The 19,733-nt window shown below is 51.0% G+C and overlaps 1 protein-coding gene across 1 annotated transcript; it reads right to left on the bottom strand.

The window, feature by feature from the left end:
- Positions 1-18: 18 nt before the first annotated feature.
- Positions 19-12,713, bottom strand: LOC139668140 (GDNF-inducible zinc finger protein 1-like). The gene is made up of 8 exons (XM_071547575.1): positions 12,644-12,713; positions 11,290-11,467; positions 7,270-8,448; positions 5,695-6,576; positions 4,144-4,238; positions 3,415-3,582; positions 2,490-2,647; positions 19-536 (listed from the first exon to the last, which is right to left on the bottom strand). Exons 3-8 carry the CDS (start codon positions 8,445-8,447, stop codon positions 384-386), a joined length of 2,634 nt encoding a protein of 877 aa, XP_071403676.1. The 5' UTR covers position 8,448; positions 11,290-11,467; positions 12,644-12,713; the 3' UTR covers positions 19-383.
- Positions 12,714-19,733: the final 7,020 nt, after the last annotated feature.

Below are 19,733 nucleotides of genomic sequence, written 5' to 3' on the forward strand. Positions count from 1 at the left end.
CGAGTGACGGGCCGGGAGGCACTGCCAGCTTTATTCAGAGAGGAATTGGTGATTTACAGCGCCAGCCCCGCGCTGTGTGTGTATCAACACGCACAGACCGCACCCTGCCCGCTCCCAGGGGATGCTCTGAGGGTATCCACGATTCCGGGAAAACAAACCTCGGGACAAATCTAAACCCTTCATGGAATTAACACCATCAGGAGGCGTTACACCCCCTGCTCCACCTGTACCCAGCTCCTGAGGAGCAGCGAGGGGGGTAATCCCCCATTCTGGGATAATTTGCCCCACCCCTCGCGGTTTAGGGCCAAGACTGACCTTACAAGCAGAGGAGGGAGCGGGTGGTGCCCCCAGCGCCCTGTGCGGCTGGTTTGGCACCGGCGGGTTTATCCAGCGTGCCCCTCCTGCCCACCGGCCACACCCCCGGGGCGGGGCCCGCCCGCTGCTGCCCCGGCCGGCTCGATCTTGGACCAGTTGTGGTCCTTTTTGGGCGTGAGGTCGATGAGGAAACTCCTCCAGTGAGCGTTGCGGTCGTGAATCTGGGAAAACAAAAGGGAGGGGACAGGACAACAATCACTTCTGGCTTTTGACTAACGTCATTAAAACTGTAAAACATTTCTCACCCCCCACGTGCCAGGTCTGGGGTGGGATTAAAGCTCTGCAGACCCCACAGGTACAGTCATAACAGGCACTCACATCCCAAGGCCTCCCTCAAATGTTTCCAGGGACTCACTGAGGTGGGAAATGACCTCCAAGATCACCGAGCCCAACCTGTGGTGCCCACCCTGGCACTAAATGACCCTGAGATGAGCTCAGTTGGTTCAAACTTGGTTGCAATAATGCCAAGGTCATGGGTTCAATCCCCTCTGTGGGCCACTGACTGAAGAGTTGGACTCGATGATCTTTGTGGGTCCCTTCCAGCTCAGAGTAGTCTGTGATTCTGAGCCCAACCTCTGGTGCCCACCCTGGCACTCAGTGCCATGTGCAGCCATTCCCTTGTGAGGAGTGTGAATGTGATTTGTGTCAGTAAAACCAGTGAGTTATTGGAGCTCCTACAGTGACATGGGAAGAAACTCATGGCCAGTCAATTAAAAATTCCACCTAACACCCATATGAAGAGATAAACAGGATAGTGTTAAATCACTTTATCTGCTATAATTTTGTCAAGGACCACATGAATTGTAACACAAAGGTTGAAGAGTTAAACTTTCCCACATCTAAGGGGAGCAGAGTTTATGGTGGGGTTATCACTGGGGTTGTAAAAGTAACTCAACTACAGTAGTACATGTTAAACTGCTTAAAAGTGTACTAAGAATGTTTATGCAGGATCTAATGAGTATGTATATACAGAATAAATAAATGTTGGAGTTAGACTGTGTTCAGTGTGTGATGGCCAAACAATATTTGTGTCCGTTGCACCCACTGAGCTGAAATTGCTTTTATCATATAATAAATTCTAATTAAAAACCCATGACATTGAGACTACGTTTCTCACACCCTGAACACCTCCAGGGATGGTGCCTCCTTTCCAGGCGCTCAACAGGAGCCAACAGTGTGCCCAGGTGGCCAAGAAGGCCAATGGGATCCGGGCCTGGATCCAAACCAGCGTGGCCATCAGGCCCAGGGCAGTGACCCTTCCCCTGGACTCTGCCTTGGGGAGGCCACACCTTGAGTGTTGTGTTCAGTTCTGGGCCCCTCAGTTCAGGCAAGAGATTGAGGGCTGGAGTGGGGCCAGAGAAGAGCAACGAGGCTGGAGAAGGGACTGGAGCACAAGTGCTGTGGGGAGAGGCTGAGGGAGCTGGGGGTGTTTAGCCTGGAGAAGAGGAGGCTCAGAGGTGACCTCAGCACTGTCTGGAACTGCCTGAAGGGAAGTTCTGGCCAGCTGGGGGTTGGTCTCTTCTCCCAGGCACTCAGCAACAGGACAAGGGGGCACGATGGGCTCAAGCTCTGCCAGGGGAAATTGAAGTTGGAGAGCAGAAAAAAATTCTTTGCAGAGAGAGTGCTCAGGGATTGGAATGGGCTGCCCAGAGAGGGGGTGGATTCCCCATCCCTGGAGGTTTTTCAGCTGAGCTTGGCCGTGGCACTGAGTGCCATGATCTGGTAAAGGGACTGGAGTTGGCCCAAGGGTTGGACTTGATGATCTCGGAGGTCTTTTCCAATCCAATCCATTCTATGATTCTGTGATTCTGTGGATGTGGCACTGAGTGAGAATCCACCACATCTTGATCCAACCCCACTGTGATCACCAGCCCAGGGCTGTGAGTGCCCTGGGCTGGTGATCACAGTGGGGTTGGATCAAGGGTTAGGATTTGATGATCTCAGAGGTCTTTTCCAACCCAATCCCTACTATGATTCTATGACGCCTGGACTTTGCTGCCAGCAGAGGGAGCTGCTGTGCCGTCGGAGGACAATTCCACACGCTAGAACCACTCAGCAATTCCCGGCGGGAATTGCGGTCCCCGCGGCCCGGGAAGCTCCCGGGAGTTCCGTACCGCCGTGTGCCGGCGCAGCGTGGACATGTCGGTGAAGGTCCTCTCGCAGGCGCGGCACTTGTAGGGCTTCTCTCCGCTGTGGATGCGCTGGTGGCGCCGCAGCGCGCCCGGCTGTGTGAAGGTCTTCCCGCACTGCTCGCAGAAATAGGGGCGGGTCTCTGGAACAACCAGTGCCGGGGAAGACCGAGTTAGGAAGCGCCTTCTTTGGAGCCGATTAAAAAACATCCCTGGAGTGTTCAAGGCCTGGATGGCCAGGGTTTGGAGCGACCTGGGATAGTGGAAGGTGTCCCTGCCCATGGGGCAGCGGGTGGGACTGGATGGGCTTCCTGGTCCCTTCCCACCCAAACCATTCTGTGATTCTGGCACAGGTTGCCCAGGGAAGTTGTGGCTGCCCCATCCCTGGAAATGTTTGATGCCAGCTTGGACAGAGTTTGGAGCAACCTGGGACAGTGGAAGGTGTCCCTTCTTTAAGGTGCCTTCAAAGCCATTGTGGGATTCCCTGATTCCATGATAAACATTTGTCAGCTGCCAAAGAAAGCTTGAGATCAGCTCTCTGATCCTGCAAGCAGAACTACAGCTGTTTCCTACTCCTGGCACAAACTAGGCCTCAGTTTGCTGGGGAAGCACCACTGATATGACACAAGATGTTACTGGGCTCTGTTTAACGAGCCAGGACCAGGATGAGTCCTGCTTCCATCACCATGGACTCGCCACCCCTGGAGGTGTTCAGGGAACGGCTGGGCGTGGCACTCAGTGCCAAGGTGGGGATGGATCACAGGTTGAACTCCATGACCCTGGAGGTCTATTCCAACCTCAGTGATTCTGTGATCACTAATTCCAGGAACTGTGCTATGTGCCCATCCAGACTGGGAAGTACCCCAGAGCCACCATTCCCTCTCCCAGTGCCAAGAGCTGGCTCTGTTACCTGCATGGACGTTGCTGTGCTGGGCCAGGGAGGCCCTGAGCCCGAAGGTTTTCCCACACACCTCACACCTGTAGGGCTTGGCACCCAGGTGGCAGCGCTTGTGGCACTTCAGGTACTCCTTGGTGGCAAAGTGTTTCCCACACACGTCGCACTTGAAAAGGCGCTCCCCTGAGGGAAGAGAACAGGAATTCTCTCAGGCATTTTGGGCTTTAAACTTGGTTTCAAATCACAGAATCATTCAGGCTGCAAAAGATCTCCCAGCCCAACAAGTCCAACCTATGACCAATCCCCAGCTTGTCACCCAGCCTAGAGCTCTGAGTGCCACGTCCAGTTGTTCCTTGGACACCTCCAGGGATGGGGACTCCATCCCATTCCAATGCCTGACAACCCTTTCCATGAAGAAATTCCCTCTGTTGTCCAATCTGAACCTCCCCTGGCACAGCTTCCATTTCACCTTATCCTGCCCCTTGTTCCCTGGGAGCAGGGCCTGACCTCCGCCCTGGCTCCCCTTCTTGTCAGGGAGTTGCAGAGAGTGAGAAGGTCCCCCCGAGCCTCCTTTTCTCCAGACTGAAAGTCCTTCTATCCCTACTAATTCCTTCCTGGTACTTGGAGTCTCTTCTGTGAGTTACAAAAAAAACAAAGGGCACTTTCTTCATATCCCAGCTGGCAATTCCTAGTAGTGAAAAGAGAAAGTGATGGGAGGAACCACATGGAGTATTTAATGCCCACCTGTGTGTGTCCTTTTGTGGCCGGTGAGTTTTCCCTTGTCGGCAAAGGAAGCCCCACAGTCCTCACAGATATAGGGCTTCTCCCCTGTGTGGGACCTAAAGGAGGCAAAGCACAAATGATTATTAATAAATTAGATCTTGATCCTGTGGGCCTCCAGAATCACTTGTGTTCTGCAAACTTTACCTGGCAGGATATTCCCATTTTTAGGACAAAAGATTTGGTGTTTACACTGTGCTGACTTCCCTTAATCCAATCCAAACAGAATTTCCAATCAAAATCATTCCTAACTTTGAGCTGTCAGGTAAAAGGCTGATAAGCTATCTGCTATGCTCTCTTTTAGGAGAAAGATGGGAAATTCCATGGGATGATTCAGCATCTCCTGGGAGACGACACATCTGACACAGACACCACCAGGGAGCAACTCATCCCATCAAGCTCCACAGAGTGCAGCAGGAGCCCTGAGGAGCAGTGTGGATTTTGTGTTGCATAAAGAAAACCCACAGTAATTTCTTACTCCAAGAGCGTCTCCGAGGTCCCTGACTCATTCTTCAGTCCACACTACTCTTGATCAGCACATCCCATTGGATTTCAGAGCCTGTCCCAAATGACTGGCTCTTGCCTGCAAGTTTGGACGGTGCCTCCATGTCGAAATCCCGACCGTGAGCAACACAAGGACCACGGGGAGCCAAAGGCTTTGCGTGAAGGAATTAATCACAGACCCTGCAATCCAAATGATAGTGCCGTGTTCCTGCTCTAAGGAGAATGACTCACAGCTGCAAAGTCAGAGGAGGAAAAATGTGCTGAAGGACACTCTGCATGCAGGGAGGGAATCATAGAATAGACTGGGTTGGAAAAGACCTCCGAGATCATCAAGTCCAACCCTTGGTCCAACTCCAGTCCCTTTACCAGATCATGGCACTCAGTGCCACGGCCAATCGCAGTTTAAAAACCTCCAGGGATGGGGAATCCACCCCCTCTCTGGGCAGCCCATTCCAATGCCTGAGCACTCTCTCTGCAAAGAATTTTTTTCTGATCTCCAACTTCAACTTCCCCTGGCAGAGCTTGAGCCCATCGTGCCCCCTTGTCCTATTGCTGAGTGCCTGGGAGAAGAGACCAACCCCCACCTGGCCAGAACTTCCCTTCAGGCAGTTCTAGACAGTGCTGAGGTCACCTCTGAGCCTCCTCTTCTCCAGGCTGAACACCCCCAGCTCCCTCAGCCTCTCCCCACAGCACTTGTGCTCCAGTCCCTTCTCCAGCCTCGTTGCTCTTCTCAGTTGAGTTGGAAGAGACCTCTGAGATCACCAAGTCCAACCCTTGATCCAACCCCACTGTGATCACTCTGGCCCTCTGTGCCATGGGCTGGTGATCACAGTAGGGTTGGATCAAGACATGTTGGATTCTCTGTCCCTGGAGGTGTTTAAGAGGAGACTCAGTGTCACATCCCCTCCCTTCTCCAGCGTCATTGCTCTTCTCTGGCCCTGCTCCAGCCCCTCAATATCCTTCCTGAACTGAGGAGCCCAGAACTCCCAGAATGGGAGGCTGGAGGCTGACCTGGTGTGGATCTTCAGCTGGGACGGCTGTGCAAACCTGGAGTGACAAGTGCCACACTCGTAGGGCTTCTCCCCGGTGTGTGTGCGCATGTGGAGCACCAGGGCCGTGCGGGAGCTCAGGATCTTCCCGCACACGGAGCAGAGGGGCCGCTTGGCCCGGCCCTCGTGTTTCCGCACGGAGTGAGTCCTGACGTCGCGCTGCCGCTTGAAGGTGGCGTGGCACAGGGGGCAGGAGAAGCGCCGCTCCTCGGTGTGCACGCACGCCCGGTGCTCCTTCCAGCTGGTGTAGCTGGCAAAGCCCTTGCTGCACACGTCGCACTGGTAGGCTTTGCCAGGCAAGCACTGGTGGACATCCCGGCAGTGATCCACGTACTTCTTGCGGGAAACAAACTGCTCGTGGCACTTGTCACACCGGATCACATAGGGGGATCTCTTCTTGGCCCTGCTTTTACTGCCCTTCTTTAGTTTGGACTCTTCATCTAAGTCATGTCCTTCACCATCCCTCTCGTTTGAGTCTTCACCGTCCTCCTCAGAACCCACCTCATTGGCTCTACCTCCTTTGACTTCCGAACATCCTGCATTGCAATCTCCCTCCTCCTCACCCTTCACACTCATTTCACCTTCATCTTCATTCCCTTCCTCACTCCTTCCTTCAGCTTCCCTGTGTTCCCAATTCTGTTCCTCTTGCTCCTTGTTCCGGTCTGCTTCGGCAATGGATGAGCCCCTGGGTTCTCCCTCACTCCTCGTGGCCTCTGATGTCCCATCCCAAGTCTCTCTGTCGGGATCTTTGTCACAGCTCGTGGCGTTTGGTCCAGGTGTGGGAGGAACCACCACCCAATAGACAGGCAGGAGTTTCCTCTCTTGCCCAGACTCATGGATTTTCCTATTAAAATAAACAAGCAATAAGTTTAATTGAAACTCCATTAAAATTAATTAATTGCTTCAATTCAGACATGTTTGCCTTGGGGGAAGAGTCATTTCCTTCAGATTGTTCTTTGCAGCACTTAAGAAATTCAGTGTATCTGGAAAGCCCAAGACCAGGGAAATTTTGGGTAGAGTTGGACCAAATAATTAAAGACAATTAAAATGTCTCAGTTTATCTTTATTTGTCACCTGACTGGGAATGTAGGATGGACTGTAAATTTTTCCTCCTGTAACACAGGATGGACTGCAAAACTTTTCCTCCAAGGCCATGGTGGATGGGATAAGAAATTATGGACTTAAAACAAAGGAAATAAAGATTAAATGACAATATGGAGACACAAAATTCCTACTAAAACCCCAAATCTGATGCTTCCTAGATCCGGTTTCCCTTTAATTCAATGGGAAATTCCCTGAATTCTCTGTCTGAGAGACCTCAGTCCAGACATCTGCACTGCGAGCTCGATGACGCCAACCGCAAAAATCCATCCCGGTTTCAACACCCTCCAAATCAGATCTAAGGAATTCGGGAACTACAGCAGAGAGGACGTCAGGAATGCTTCATATCCAGAGAGGAGACACATCCCCAGAGCTGTATCTAACGTGGGTGGTGTAGGCAGCCCTGTGGGCAAAGCTGGCGGGGCAGCGCTCGCACCTGTAGGGCCGCTCCCGGGTGTGTGTCTGGACGTGGACGGAGAGGCCGCACTTGGAGCCGACCACCTTGTCGCAGTAGGGGCAGGCGCGGCATTCCCGCTTTTCCACCCTGCGGATCCGGTCGGCTGCGTCCTGCCGGCGCCGGAGCCTGCCGTGGCGGGAGGAGCCGCGGCCGTGGGTGTGCAGGCGGTGCTGCCGGAGGTCCTGCGGCGCCGGGAAACGCTGCCCGAGGGCCAGGCTGGCGTCGTGCTGGAGCTCCATGTGCTCCTGGGGCCGCTCCGGGATGGGGAAGGAGTTGTCCCACTTCCCACACGCCGTCGGCGTTGGGGTTTTCCTGCGTTCTGTTTTGCCGGAAAACTGGGAAATTAAACTCTCTTCATCTTCCCACTGCTCGGGCAGAGTGTTCCCAATTACAACACAGGCTCCCTGTGCCTCAGTCTGGCTTAGGAGGGAATGACCATCCTTGTTTTCCAGACTAAGGAGATCCACATCCAGCCTGTGTGTGGAATCTGGCTTGTGACATTTTGCTGGGCTGGATTTTGGGTGTGGAAAAGCAGTGTCCTCTTGCTCCAGACCTGCTGCTTGGCCTCCAATCAGCTCATAGCTCGCCAGCAACTTCTTATGCTTTTGCCTATCCCAAACTTTCCTCTGCACGGGAATTGCCACAACCTGGGAAGAGTTCCTCAGGCTGGGGTTCTCCTCGTGCTGGATGTGAGGCCACTGTGACCCACCATTTTCACCCCTCTGTCCTTTCAGGTGGAGGCTCAAATCCAAACCCTTTCTGCCCTCTGCTTTCACCTCTTCACAGATGTCAAGCAAATCCTTGCACTCCAATCTCTCGGCTATTTCTTTCATCCGCTGGAGTTTTTCCGCTTCGATCTCCACTTCTGCAGTGTAAACAAACTCCAGGAAGGAGGTGAACTCCTCTGTGTAGATGTCCTGTAGGGTCACCGTGCAGTTCTTGGTGTCCAGCATCTCCTCGTGCAGGAAAAGCCCCTTGAAGTAGTTGCTGGAAGCTGCCAGGACAGCTTTGTGAACCAGGAACTCCTCCTGAATTCCCAGGTGTTGGGTGTGAACCGTCACGTCGCAGAGGTGCCCGAACTGGTACAGGGAGTGCAGTGCCCTCAGGAGGTTGGGAGCAGCAACCTTGGACTTCATCAGGATTTTCTTTTTCTCCATCCTGCCAGAAGAAACACACACATGAAGTTTGAATGTGCTCCCTCTGTCCTGTCTTTCCATTCAAGTGGAATTCCATGTCTTAATTCCTTGCTTGTGAGATGCAGCGAGGACCTCAAGGTTATCCCTATCAACACAACCTTCATCAGCAAACACACTTGGCTTATTTCAGCCGCAGGCTTGGATTTATCCCTGAGGAAAACCCTTCGGAATGAATATTCCGCAGCACGAAACACAAGCAACGTGATTGGCCTGGATTAATGATCAATCATTCCTCTCCCAAGCAGAGGTCACAGTGGGAACCAGCCTCCTGCAGATCCTGGAAGGCTGAGGTCTCCATGGAGCATTTAGGGATGAGATCCATGGGGATCTCAGCCTCCTTACCTGGCTGATCCAGAACCTTCTCACTCCCGCTGCCAGCAAGTTCCCAGGTGTCTCCTCTGAGAAAAACAACAATATTCCTACAGGAAAACTACTTAGGAAAAGGAACTGGAGGAAAAAGCCAAACCAAGCATGGTTTGAAACATGGATTCATGGAACCAGTAAGGCTGGAAAAGACCTCCAGGAGCATCAAGTCCAACCTTTGACAGACTATTCCCATGTTAACTAAACCATCCCCTAGAAGATGGAACTGGGAAATATGCAAAATAAAGTTGTCTAAATTCTCTTGGAAAAGGACTCCCCACATCCCAACTCCTCCTGTGCCATTCCCACAGCCAGCAGGGATCTTTGCAACGCTCCCAACTCAACACCTGCCAACTATCCCCATGTGGAGACACAACTCTGGCAGTTCCTCTGGGACATTTGGAGGCTGCAGGACAAAGTGCAGCTCCAAAGGTTTGGCCCAAAAATCCACAGCAGCCTCTCCTTAATCTGCTGCCTTAATGTTTCCCCCCAGGATATCCTGGTTTCTGTGCTGACCCCTGGGCTGTGCAGCTGACAGAAATCAATGAGCACAGCACGTGCTAATTTCCTGCTGCTCCTCTGGGAGATTCCCAGCTCTGATAAGATCCCGATCGCCCTCGCCCGGGAGCTCTGCTGACACCGGGATCTGATACCGAGCCAGAGGGGACAGAGACATTCCCAGATCATCTCCTAATTTATCTGCTTCTGGATTAAGCCTCCCCAAAAACTGTTGGCTGAGGGGTCTTTCCAGTGAAAAACGCCACAAATTGATCAGTTTCCACCACTTTTCCTTCAGAAAAAAACAACATTTTTGGGTTTTGTTCCCATTTGGAAACTGATCTTTAGTTTTCCAAAGAGCTGTTGAATTTCTGTGTCTACAAAACACCCATTTCAGGAATTTAAATGAAAACAACATTTTCCCCCCATATTTTATGGATTTGTTTGTAACTCCTTTCCAGCTTTTTTTGCCCAGCAATGAGGGAGTGAATACTTAAAAACCTGTGCATGTGTGCCAAGATTTGCAGAAAAGATGATTAATCCAACAGATTAATTGCAAACCCCACTGTATTTGCATCAGAACTGATGCAAGACTGGAACCATATTTCAGTTCAATTAGAGCTCCTGATAAGGAACTGGAGTAAATACAACTGGAATTAGTGCAACTGTTTTATCCACCAGAAAACCTCCATTTATGCCCCAGAAAAATCTCAAATTATGCTCCAGAACATCCCCATTTATCCTCCAGAAAAAAATCTCCATTTACCCTTTAGAGCATCTCCATCTACCCATCAGAAAAATCTCCACTTACGCACCAGAAAAATATCAAATTATGTTTCAGAAAAATCTCCATTTACCCACCAGAAAATCTCCACTTATGCAACAGAAAAATCTCAAATTATGTTTCAGAAAAAAATCTCCATTTATGCTCCAGAAAATCTCTATTTATGCACCAGAAAAATATCAATTATGTACCAGAACATCCCCCTTTATCCTGCAGAAAAATCTCCATTTACACTTTAGAGCATCTCCATCTAATCATCAGAAAAATCTCCATTTATCCTCCAGAAAACCTCCATTTATGCACCAGAAAAATCTCCATTTATTCTCCAGAAATTCTCCATTTATGCACCAGAAAAATCTCAAATTATGTTCCAGAAAAATCTCCATTTATGCTCCAGAAAATCACTATTTATGCACCTGAAAAATATAAACTTCTGCTCCAGAACATCCCCATTTATCCTCCAGAAAAATATCCATTTACTCTTTAGAGCATCTCCATCTACCCATCAGAAAAATCTCCATTTATCCTCCAGAAAACCTTCATTTATGCACCTGAAAAATATCAAATTATGTTCCCTCATTTATCCTCCAGAAAATTCTCCATTTACCCTTTAGACCATCTCTATCAGAAAAATCCCATCTGAAAAATCTCCATTTATGTACCAGAAAAATCTCAAATTATGTTCCAGAAAAATCTCCATTTATGCTCCAGAAAAATATCAATTATGTACCAGAACATCCTCATTTATCCTTCAGAAAAATCTCCATTTACACTTTAGAGCATCTCCATCTACCCATCAGAAAAACCTCCATATATGCTCCAGAAACTTTCCATTTATGCACCAGATAAATCTCAAATTATGTTCCAGAAAATTCCCCATTTATCCTCCAGAACATCCCCATTTATCCTGCAGAAAAATCTCCATTTACCCTTTAAAGCATCTCCATCTACCCATCAGAAAAATCTCAATTTATCCTCCATAAAACCTCCATTTATGCACCAGAAAAATCTCTATTTATATTCCAGAAAATCTCCCTTTATGCTCCAGACACTCTCCAGTCATCCCCCAGCACACTGCTGGCCAAATTCCTCTAAAACTCTTAAACTTTGGTATTTTTTTAACCACCCAGCACTGTGATTTCTGCCTGGTTGGGTTACCTTGGAGCCCCCCCTGGGAAGGAGGAAATCCCTCAGGAAATCCCGGCTGGAAGAGCCCCAGGCTCAGCATCCCAAGGGATTGATCCCAGCCCGGGCTGCTCCTGCTGCCACAGCCGGGACCATCTTCAGCTTTTTATCTGTTAGTGCAGCCACGACATTTCTGTACCCGCCTGAAACCCTGCGAGGAAAGCAGAGAGCGGGAATGGTTATCCCAGGGCTGGGCATCAGGGGAGTGTCCTCGGGGTGTGGGGACAGGAGGGGACTTGGGGGAATGTGAGGAGACATGGGGGGACTGGAGGGACTGGGGGGACTGAGGGGACATGAGGGGATGTGAGGGGACATGTAAGGGGACATGTGAGGACATGAGGGGACATGGGGGGGGGGTGAGGAGACATTTGGGAATGTGAGGGGACCAAGGGGATATGAGGGAATGTGGGGACATGAGGAGACTGAGGGGATGTGAGGCGACATGAGGGGATGTGAGGAGACTGAGGGGACATGGGGGGACATGAAGAGACATGAGGGGACATGAGGGGATGTGAGGGGACATGAGGGGATGAGGGGACATGAAGGGACATGGGGGACTGAGGGGACATGAGGGGACGTGAGGGGATGAGGGGACATGAGGGGACATGAGGGGACATGAGGGGATGAGGGGACATGAGGGGATGTGAGAGAATGTAGGAGGACATGAAGAGACATATGGGGATGTGAGGGGACAAAGGGGATATGAGGGAACATGGGGACATGAGGGGATGTGAGGGCACATGAGGGGACATGGGGGGTTTGAGGGGACATGGGGGGAATGTGAAGGGACTGAGGGGACATGAGGGGACATGGGGGAACATGAGGGGACATGGGGGGACTGAGGGGACATGAAGGGGTGTGAAGGGATATGAGGGGACATGGGGGAACATGAGGGGACTGAGGGGACATGAAGGGGTGTGAAGGGACATGAGGAGATGTGAGGGGACATGGGGAGACATGAGAGGACATGAGGGGACATGTGAGGACATGAGGGGACGTGGAGGGACACGAGGGGACTGAGGGGACACGAGGAGATGTGAGGGGATGTGAGGGGACATGAGAGGATGTGAGGGGACATGCGGGGACGTGGGCGGTCATGAGGCCATGTGAGGGGACATGAAGCCATGTGAGGGGACGTGGTGGGGACACCTGCACGGGGGGCAGCTCCCCGCCGGTCCCTGAGGCGGCAAAGCCCGGGGTCGCCCTCCCGCCGGACAGGAGGAGCCGGGCTCGCTCCCGCCGCTCCCGGGGGTGTTTCCGGGCTCCATCCCGGGGGTCCCTCCCGGGCTCCATCCCGAGGGTCCCTCCCGACCCGGCCCGCCCTTACCCGCCGCCACCGCCGCCGTCCCCGCCCGCACCCAACATGGCCGCCGCGGCTTCAGCGCCGCCATTCTCGCCCGCACCCAACATGGCCGCCGCGGCCTCACCTCTGCCGTCACTGCCCTCACCCAACATGGCCGCCACGGCCTCATCGCCTCAGCGCCGCCGCCATGTTGGGTGCGGGCAGGGCGTTCCCACAGAGCGGGCGAAAAGCGCCCAAACACCTCAGTAAAATACCGCAAACCCACCCAAAACCCCCCACCAAAAATCAGCCCAAAACTGAAAGAAATGAATTGTTTTAACGTTTGCAGAGCGCCGTGGTTAACCAGGTTGGACGGCCGCGGCGCCTGCCTACGGTGAGTGGGTCCCTCAGAGCATTAACTGGTCCCAGTTCCCATCCAGCTCCTGTCCCAGTCGGGCACTGGGATGTCCACTGGGGATACTGGGAGGGCACAGAGGGGGTTATAGAAACCCACTGTGAACCTTGGGAGAGGCACAAACAGGGGCTCCTTCCCACCCCTGATCCTACATTTCTGTGATTTATCCCATAAAACTACTTAGAACAAATCCATGGCCTGCCAAGGACTTCAACACACCAATCTTGATTCCAAGATAAATCCCTCCTTGGATGCTTTTTTTTTTTGAAACTTAAGTGCAGATTTAATCTGAAAATTTTAATGACTTGTAAAAATGTTGAATGATTGTAATTCCTTGAGGAAATGTAGAAGAAATTCCTCCATGAAAATAAATCAGGAAAAGGCTGACATTGTGCTGTTTACCTTTCTTTTTTCGCACAAATTTGAACCCCATTCCTGTAATTATCAGCCTTTGGGGGCCAGATATTAAAAATTCATGTAAAAACAAGGCAGAAAGAATAAAAATATTGTAAATCAAGATATTCTATGTAAAAATAACCAGCGCAAACTCAACGTGCTGTGGGGTAAATCCACCCTGGATCGCTGCAGGAGGAGGGAATTTTTCCACCCTTAATTTGCTTCTCAGCCCTGATTATTTTGTTTGTAGTCAGGGAACGTGTCTATTGTCGAGGCCCAGCCCTTGGGGTGGAGGGAATGGCAGCAAGATGAGCAATTCCTGCTAAAATGTCAGGATAATATTCCTGGTGTTTGCTTTTCCTTTGCAGGAAACCTGCTCTGCTCGAGAGCTCTCACCCAGAGGAGTTGGGAGGGAAGATGAAGTGAAGGCTCCTGGCCAATTTAGTCCTGCTTTTTTTTTTCAAGGATTGAGTGAATTGCTGGAGAAGTTGGGTTGGATCCACGTGTCAATCTTTGCCGAGCCCCCCTGAAGGGATTCTGGAATTGCTGTGTGATTCCAGGCAGGATTTCACGCTGCTCTCGGCCATCAGTTGTGTTTCTGAGGATATTCCTTTGATTCTCCAGGTGTTTGGGGTGTTAAAATGCACTTTAGGAGCTCCTGAGGGCAGGGGGAAGTCTCCACACTCCCCACAGCTCCCTGAGTGTCCTGGTTGCTCTGTGGGAAAAAGGAAGGGAGGGTGTAGTGGTCACTCTCTCCAAATTTTTCTGTGGAGGGATGAAATGGGTGGGAGGCAGCCAAGAGGTGTCCAAACCCCCTCATGCCAAGGGAGACTCTGGATCCAGGTATCCCATAGTGGATCCAACATTCCAAGCACTGGGATGTCCTAATGAAACGACCTGTTCTGCCCTTTCAGCCAAAACACAACAAAATCCAGGAAGGAATCGCAGCCTGGGAACTCAGATTTTATCTGAGTGTTTCCTTGGGTTGGGAGGGAAGAAATCCCTCGGTGAGTAAGAGCAGGAAAAGGGGAGAAGGTGGGAGGCAGCTCTGCCAGTCGGGTCACAGGTTCTGCTCCTGACCCTCCAGACACTCACCCGAGGTCAGCCAGGACATCTGCAGCAAAACAAGGCATGGAAAGATCCCCAAATCCCAGGCTGGCTGCTGGGTGGTCAGTGGGAAGCTCTCCATGAACAGCATCACCTGCTTGGAGTCTGGTTGTGTCTTGCTGTTGGTGATTTTGGCTCGTTCTGGTCTCGTTGCAGATGAGCCAAACTGAGGTACAGTTTTTGAGCCTCCAAATGAAACCTCGTTGTGCCTCTTCCCCAGATGGCTCTCCCTTCCTTGTGGCTCCACCAGAGGATGCTGCAGACTTTGGAAAGAGCAGTCTGGACTGCAGCCCCTGCTCATCCCTTCCAGGATCCAGAGATCCGTGTCCAGGGGCTCGCTGACATCACCTGGACCTCTTTATGTGCACCATGAAATGTTTGGAATCTCACCAGGTAAATAGTTGAGGAGTTTGGAGGGAGAATATTCTGGGAAGGCTAAAAAAAGGCTGCTCTGAGTAGTTTTCCTTGGTGGGCAATTCCCAACTCTTGCTGGTCAGCTGATTTTTGTATCAGGAAGAATCCAACCATGGAAGTCAATGCTGGAACTGCAGGGAGGGCTTCAAAGAGCCTTTTCCCCAAACTGTCCTGGATGGCAGCCAAGCCACCACTCAGCAAACCTCAGGGTTGTCCCCAAAACAGAGACAGAGCTTTCAGCATGGTCTAAAAATGCAGATTCCAGACAAACTCCTGATGGAGAGCAACCAGCAGGCCCTTGCTCTGTGTGTCAGCTCTGCTTAGACTCTCCTGCCATTCTCTGTAATAAATCCTGGCCTGGGATTGTGCTGCAAATCAAACATCCCACAAATCCTCCCCCTCATGGTAAGTCTCAAACCCCAGGAGTTATGTGTATTCTGTCAAAAAATTCCAAAATCCTCTGTCACTGGGAAAACACAAGAATTGATAAAAGTCCTTACGTGGTTTGTCTTAAAGGGAAATACTGAAATAACTTGAAAGAAGCAGAATTTGATTTGCAGCAAAGAATGGTTTGTTTTGGTGGAGAATCCTCAAATCCAACCATCAAATCATGGAATGGTTTGAGTTGTAATAGACCTTAAAGACCACCCAGTTCCACCCCCTGCCCTGGGCAGGGACACCTCCCACTGTCCCAGGTTGTTCCAAGCCTCGTCCAACCTGGCCTGGGACACTTCCAGGGGTGGGGCAGCCACGGCTTCTCCAGGAAAACTCTGCTGGGGTTTCACCACCCTCACAGGGAAGGATTCTTCCCAGTATCCCATCTCACCCTCTGCCAGTGTGAAGCCATTCCCCTTGTCCTGTCCCTCCAGGCCCTTGTAAATAGTCTTTCTTGTTGGCATCTTCAGATCCTGGAATGCCACAGTGAGGTCACTCTGAAGCCTCTTTTCCAGGCTGAACAGTCCCAATTCCCTCAGCCTTTCCTCACAGCAGAGCTGCTCCATCCTCTGATCATCCTGGTGCCTCCTCTGGAGCTGCTCCATTCCCTGATCATCTCAGTGCCTCCTCTGGAGCTGCTCCATCCCCTGATCATCCTGGTGCCTCCTCTGGAGCTGCTCCATTCCCTGATCATCTCAGTGCCTCCTCTGGTGCTGCTCCATCCTCTGATCATCCTGGTGCCTCCTCTGGAGCTGCTCCATCCTCTGATCATCTCAGTGCCCCCTCTGGAGCTGCTCCATCCCCTGATCATCCTGGTGCCTCCTCTGGAGCTGCTCCATCCTCTGATCATCCTGGTGCCTCCTCTGGAGCTGCTCTGTCCTCTGATCATCCTGGTGCCTCCTCTGGAGCTGCTTCATCCTCTGATCATCTCAGTGCCTCCTCTGGAGCTGCTCCATCCTCTGATCATCCTGGTGCCTCCTCTGGAGCTGCTCCATCCTCTGATCATCCTGGTGCCTCCTCTGGAGCTGCTCCATTCCCTGATCATCTCAGTGCCTCCTCTGGTGCTGCTCCATCCTCTGATTGTCTTGGTGCCTCCTCTGGAGCTGCTCCATCCCCTGATCATCCTGGTGCTTCCTCTGGAGCTGCTCCATCCTCTGATCATCCTGGTGCCTCCTCTGGAGCTGCTCCATCCTCTGATCATCTCAGTGCCTCCTCTGGAGCTGCTCCATCCTCTGATCATCTCAGTGCCTCCTCTGGAGCTGCTCCATCCTCTGATCATCTCAGTGCCTCCTCTGGAGCTGCTCCATCCTCTGATTGTCTTGGTGCCTCCTCTGGAGCTGCTCCATCCCCTGATCATCCTGGTGCCTCCTCTGGAGCTGCTCCATTCCCTGATCATCTCAGTGCCTCCTCTGGTGCTGCTCCATCCTCTGATCATCCTGGTGCCTCCCCTGGAGCTGCTCCATCCTCTGATCATCTCAGTGCCTCCTCTGGAGCTGCTCCATCCCCTGATCATCTCAGTGCCTCCTCTGGAGCTGCTCCATCCTCTGATCATCCTGGTGCCTCCTTTGGAGCTGCAACATCCTCTGATCATCTCAGTGCCTCCTCTGGAGCTGCTCCATCCTCTGATCATCCTGGTGCCTCCTCTGGAGCTGCTCCATCCTCTGATCATCCTGGTGCCTCCTCTGGAGCTGCTCCATCCTCTGATTGTCTTGGTGCCTCCTCTGGAGCTGCTCCACCCTCTGATCATCCTGGTGCCTCCTCTGGAGCTGCTCCAACAGCTCCATGTCCATCCTGTGCTGTGGGCCCAGGGCTGGGCAGGACTCCAGGTGGGGTCTTGGTCCAGCCAGGTGGTTAAACTCATCATCCCTTCCTTCCTGACAACCTGGGGCTCTACAACATTGATGGCTTTAATATGCCAAGGTGATTAATAATAATTTATTAGGTTGTCACTTGGAAAATATAAGTGCTTGTCATCTTCCTGGTCTGGGCTCTCATCTCAGGTGGTTCAGTGCCCCTTCCTACCATGGGGTTTTCTTTAACCACTGTGGTTAAAAACCAAATTAAAAGCTCTTTTCACCCCTTCTTGTTCCCTTGTGCTACTGAGTCAACACTTTTGATACCAACTCCATGTTCCTGCTGTGGGGGCACATCCCAAGGCCCCTGGAAGGGCCCTCACCAAGGTCAGGACCCTCCTTGGAGAAGGTCCCTCTGGAAGGAGCCTGAGCCAGGTCAGCAGCACCCTGGGCACTCAGGCACCAGGAGTTTGGCTCTGGCCTGGCAATTCCTGCTTTTCCCATCTCATTTTTCTCGGGAGCTCATTCCTGCACGTCGGCATTTGCGATAGGATGGATTCCCACAAGTCCAGGGAGGGGAGACTGGGCTGCTTTGGGCTGAATTTGCTCCAGTCCTGACCCCACACTTGTGACAAGTGGCGTGTTGGGGCCATGGAAACCCAAATTTAAGGAGTGTATCAGCGATGGCTTCCTTTTGGTACTAAATAAATCCTCTGCACAACTCATTTGCTACAGGCCCTTGTTTATTACACATTTTTGAGCTGTTGGCACATTGTAAACTTTTTTCTTCTCCTCCTTTCAGAGAAACAAAAATATTTTAACCCCTGCTAAACTTGAGGCATCAAACCCAACAGTTACCTGTGAAGGTGAATGATTTTTTGTCACATTCCAGGGACTACTGAAGGTCTGACACAGCTCTCAGACAGCATTTCCTTCTTCTTTTTAACTCCTAAATTCTTCCAGTCAAGCCCATCTTTAAATAGTTTTGGTTGAGTTTTAAATAGTTAAGTTGAATTTTAAATATTTGAGTCAGGGGTTTCATAAAGATCCTAAAGATCCTGTTTCTCCATGAAGGATCTAGAAAGCAGGTGGATGATGTTTAGTCTCAGCCTAAGGGACAGGATGTTAATGCTTTCTCCTGTTGGAAACAATCTCCTCCTGTTTAGTTACAGGCACTTCAATATAAAACAAATATTCAATCAGCAAAAGGAGGGGGGAAAAAACACCCTTTTTTTTTTCCTCTCCTACCCTGGGTCCTTTCCAAGCCAGACTGTTCTGTGTTAAGGCCATACAGATTGCAGAGGATCACAGAGAATAAATTAATATTAGCACCTTGCTCCCAGCCAAAAGAAATAAAGCAAAACAAACCCCAAAGTTATTCTTCATGGCAAGAAAAGAGCAATTCCTTGCCAGGTTTACAGTCCCAGCCTCGCTGATCTTATCGGCCACTCTCTTCACCAAGGCTCTGATTAAAATAGTTGCTGCTTTGATGGAGGTGATGCCAGAAAAATTCCACCTGATCCCAGCTGTTAACCAGGGAGAGTTTTAAAGAAAATAACTCCAAATGCATTGGGCTAAGTGATATTTTGGCACCAGCCTGTTGTGTTTTCCTTGGTCCCCACAAAGCAGCATCACCCCACAAGACCTCAAACTTCGTGTCCTCCTACAGAAGCCTCTTGACTTTTAGACACAGGAATTAGCACAGGTTTTTTTTTGCATGTAAACATCTGTCTTCACAGCAATAATATTTTCCCCACAGTGATTATTTTCCTTAGTGTGCTTGTCGTTGCTTGGGAATCCAAATTATTTGGGAAAACAATGAGAATTTAGGTTTGTATCTGCTCTCTCTCTGTGTCCTTAACCTGAGTGTCTTCAGGGAGTCCTGATCTGCCTTTGGGCATCATTCTGTGGGTGTATCTGCACCTCCAGAGGATGAGAAAATGCCTTTTTTATCCCCAGCTTGGGTGTGGAGTCTTGGCCCGGGATGACTAAACCTGCAAGGAGCAGCTGCCTGGAGAAACAAACACCTGGCAAAATATTTTTGCAGGATTTCACGCTTAGTCACTGTCTGTGTGTGGGTGAAGGACCCCAGGGAGTCTCACACCAGCCCATGGAGTCATTTAGGTTGGAAAAGACCTCCAAGATCATCGATGTTTCCCATCACCAACAAGACCAGAGCTACGAGTGCCACGTCCAGCCATTCCCTGAACACTCCCAGTTCCCCCCACCACCTCCCATTCCAGGAAGAAATTCCCATCTGCCTTCATCTCTTATTCCATCTTTGTCTGCTCCTTTCAGCTTGGAAAAGGGCCATGCTGAGATCTGTCCCCATCACTGATGGAACAGCGAGATCTCATCACAAGCCACATCAAGCTGCGGTTTAAGCTCATTAAGGGCCCAATTAATCCCCTTTTAACCATCAATATTTGTTCCCAGCACGGTCATTAAGCACTGAAAAGGAGCAGGGAGGGAGGCTCCGTGCTGGAAGGGAACAGATTGGTTATTTTTGGACTCCTCCCAGAGTTTGGCTTTCCCCCCAAGCCCTCCTTGCCCAGTTTGGAGGGGAAATAATTCA

Source organism: Pithys albifrons, chromosome 2 (genome assembly GCF_047495875.1).
Source record: "Pithys albifrons albifrons isolate INPA30051 chromosome 2, PitAlb_v1, whole genome shotgun sequence".
In the NCBI taxonomy this organism is placed as follows: Eukaryota; Metazoa; Chordata; class Aves; order Passeriformes; family Thamnophilidae; genus Pithys; species Pithys albifrons.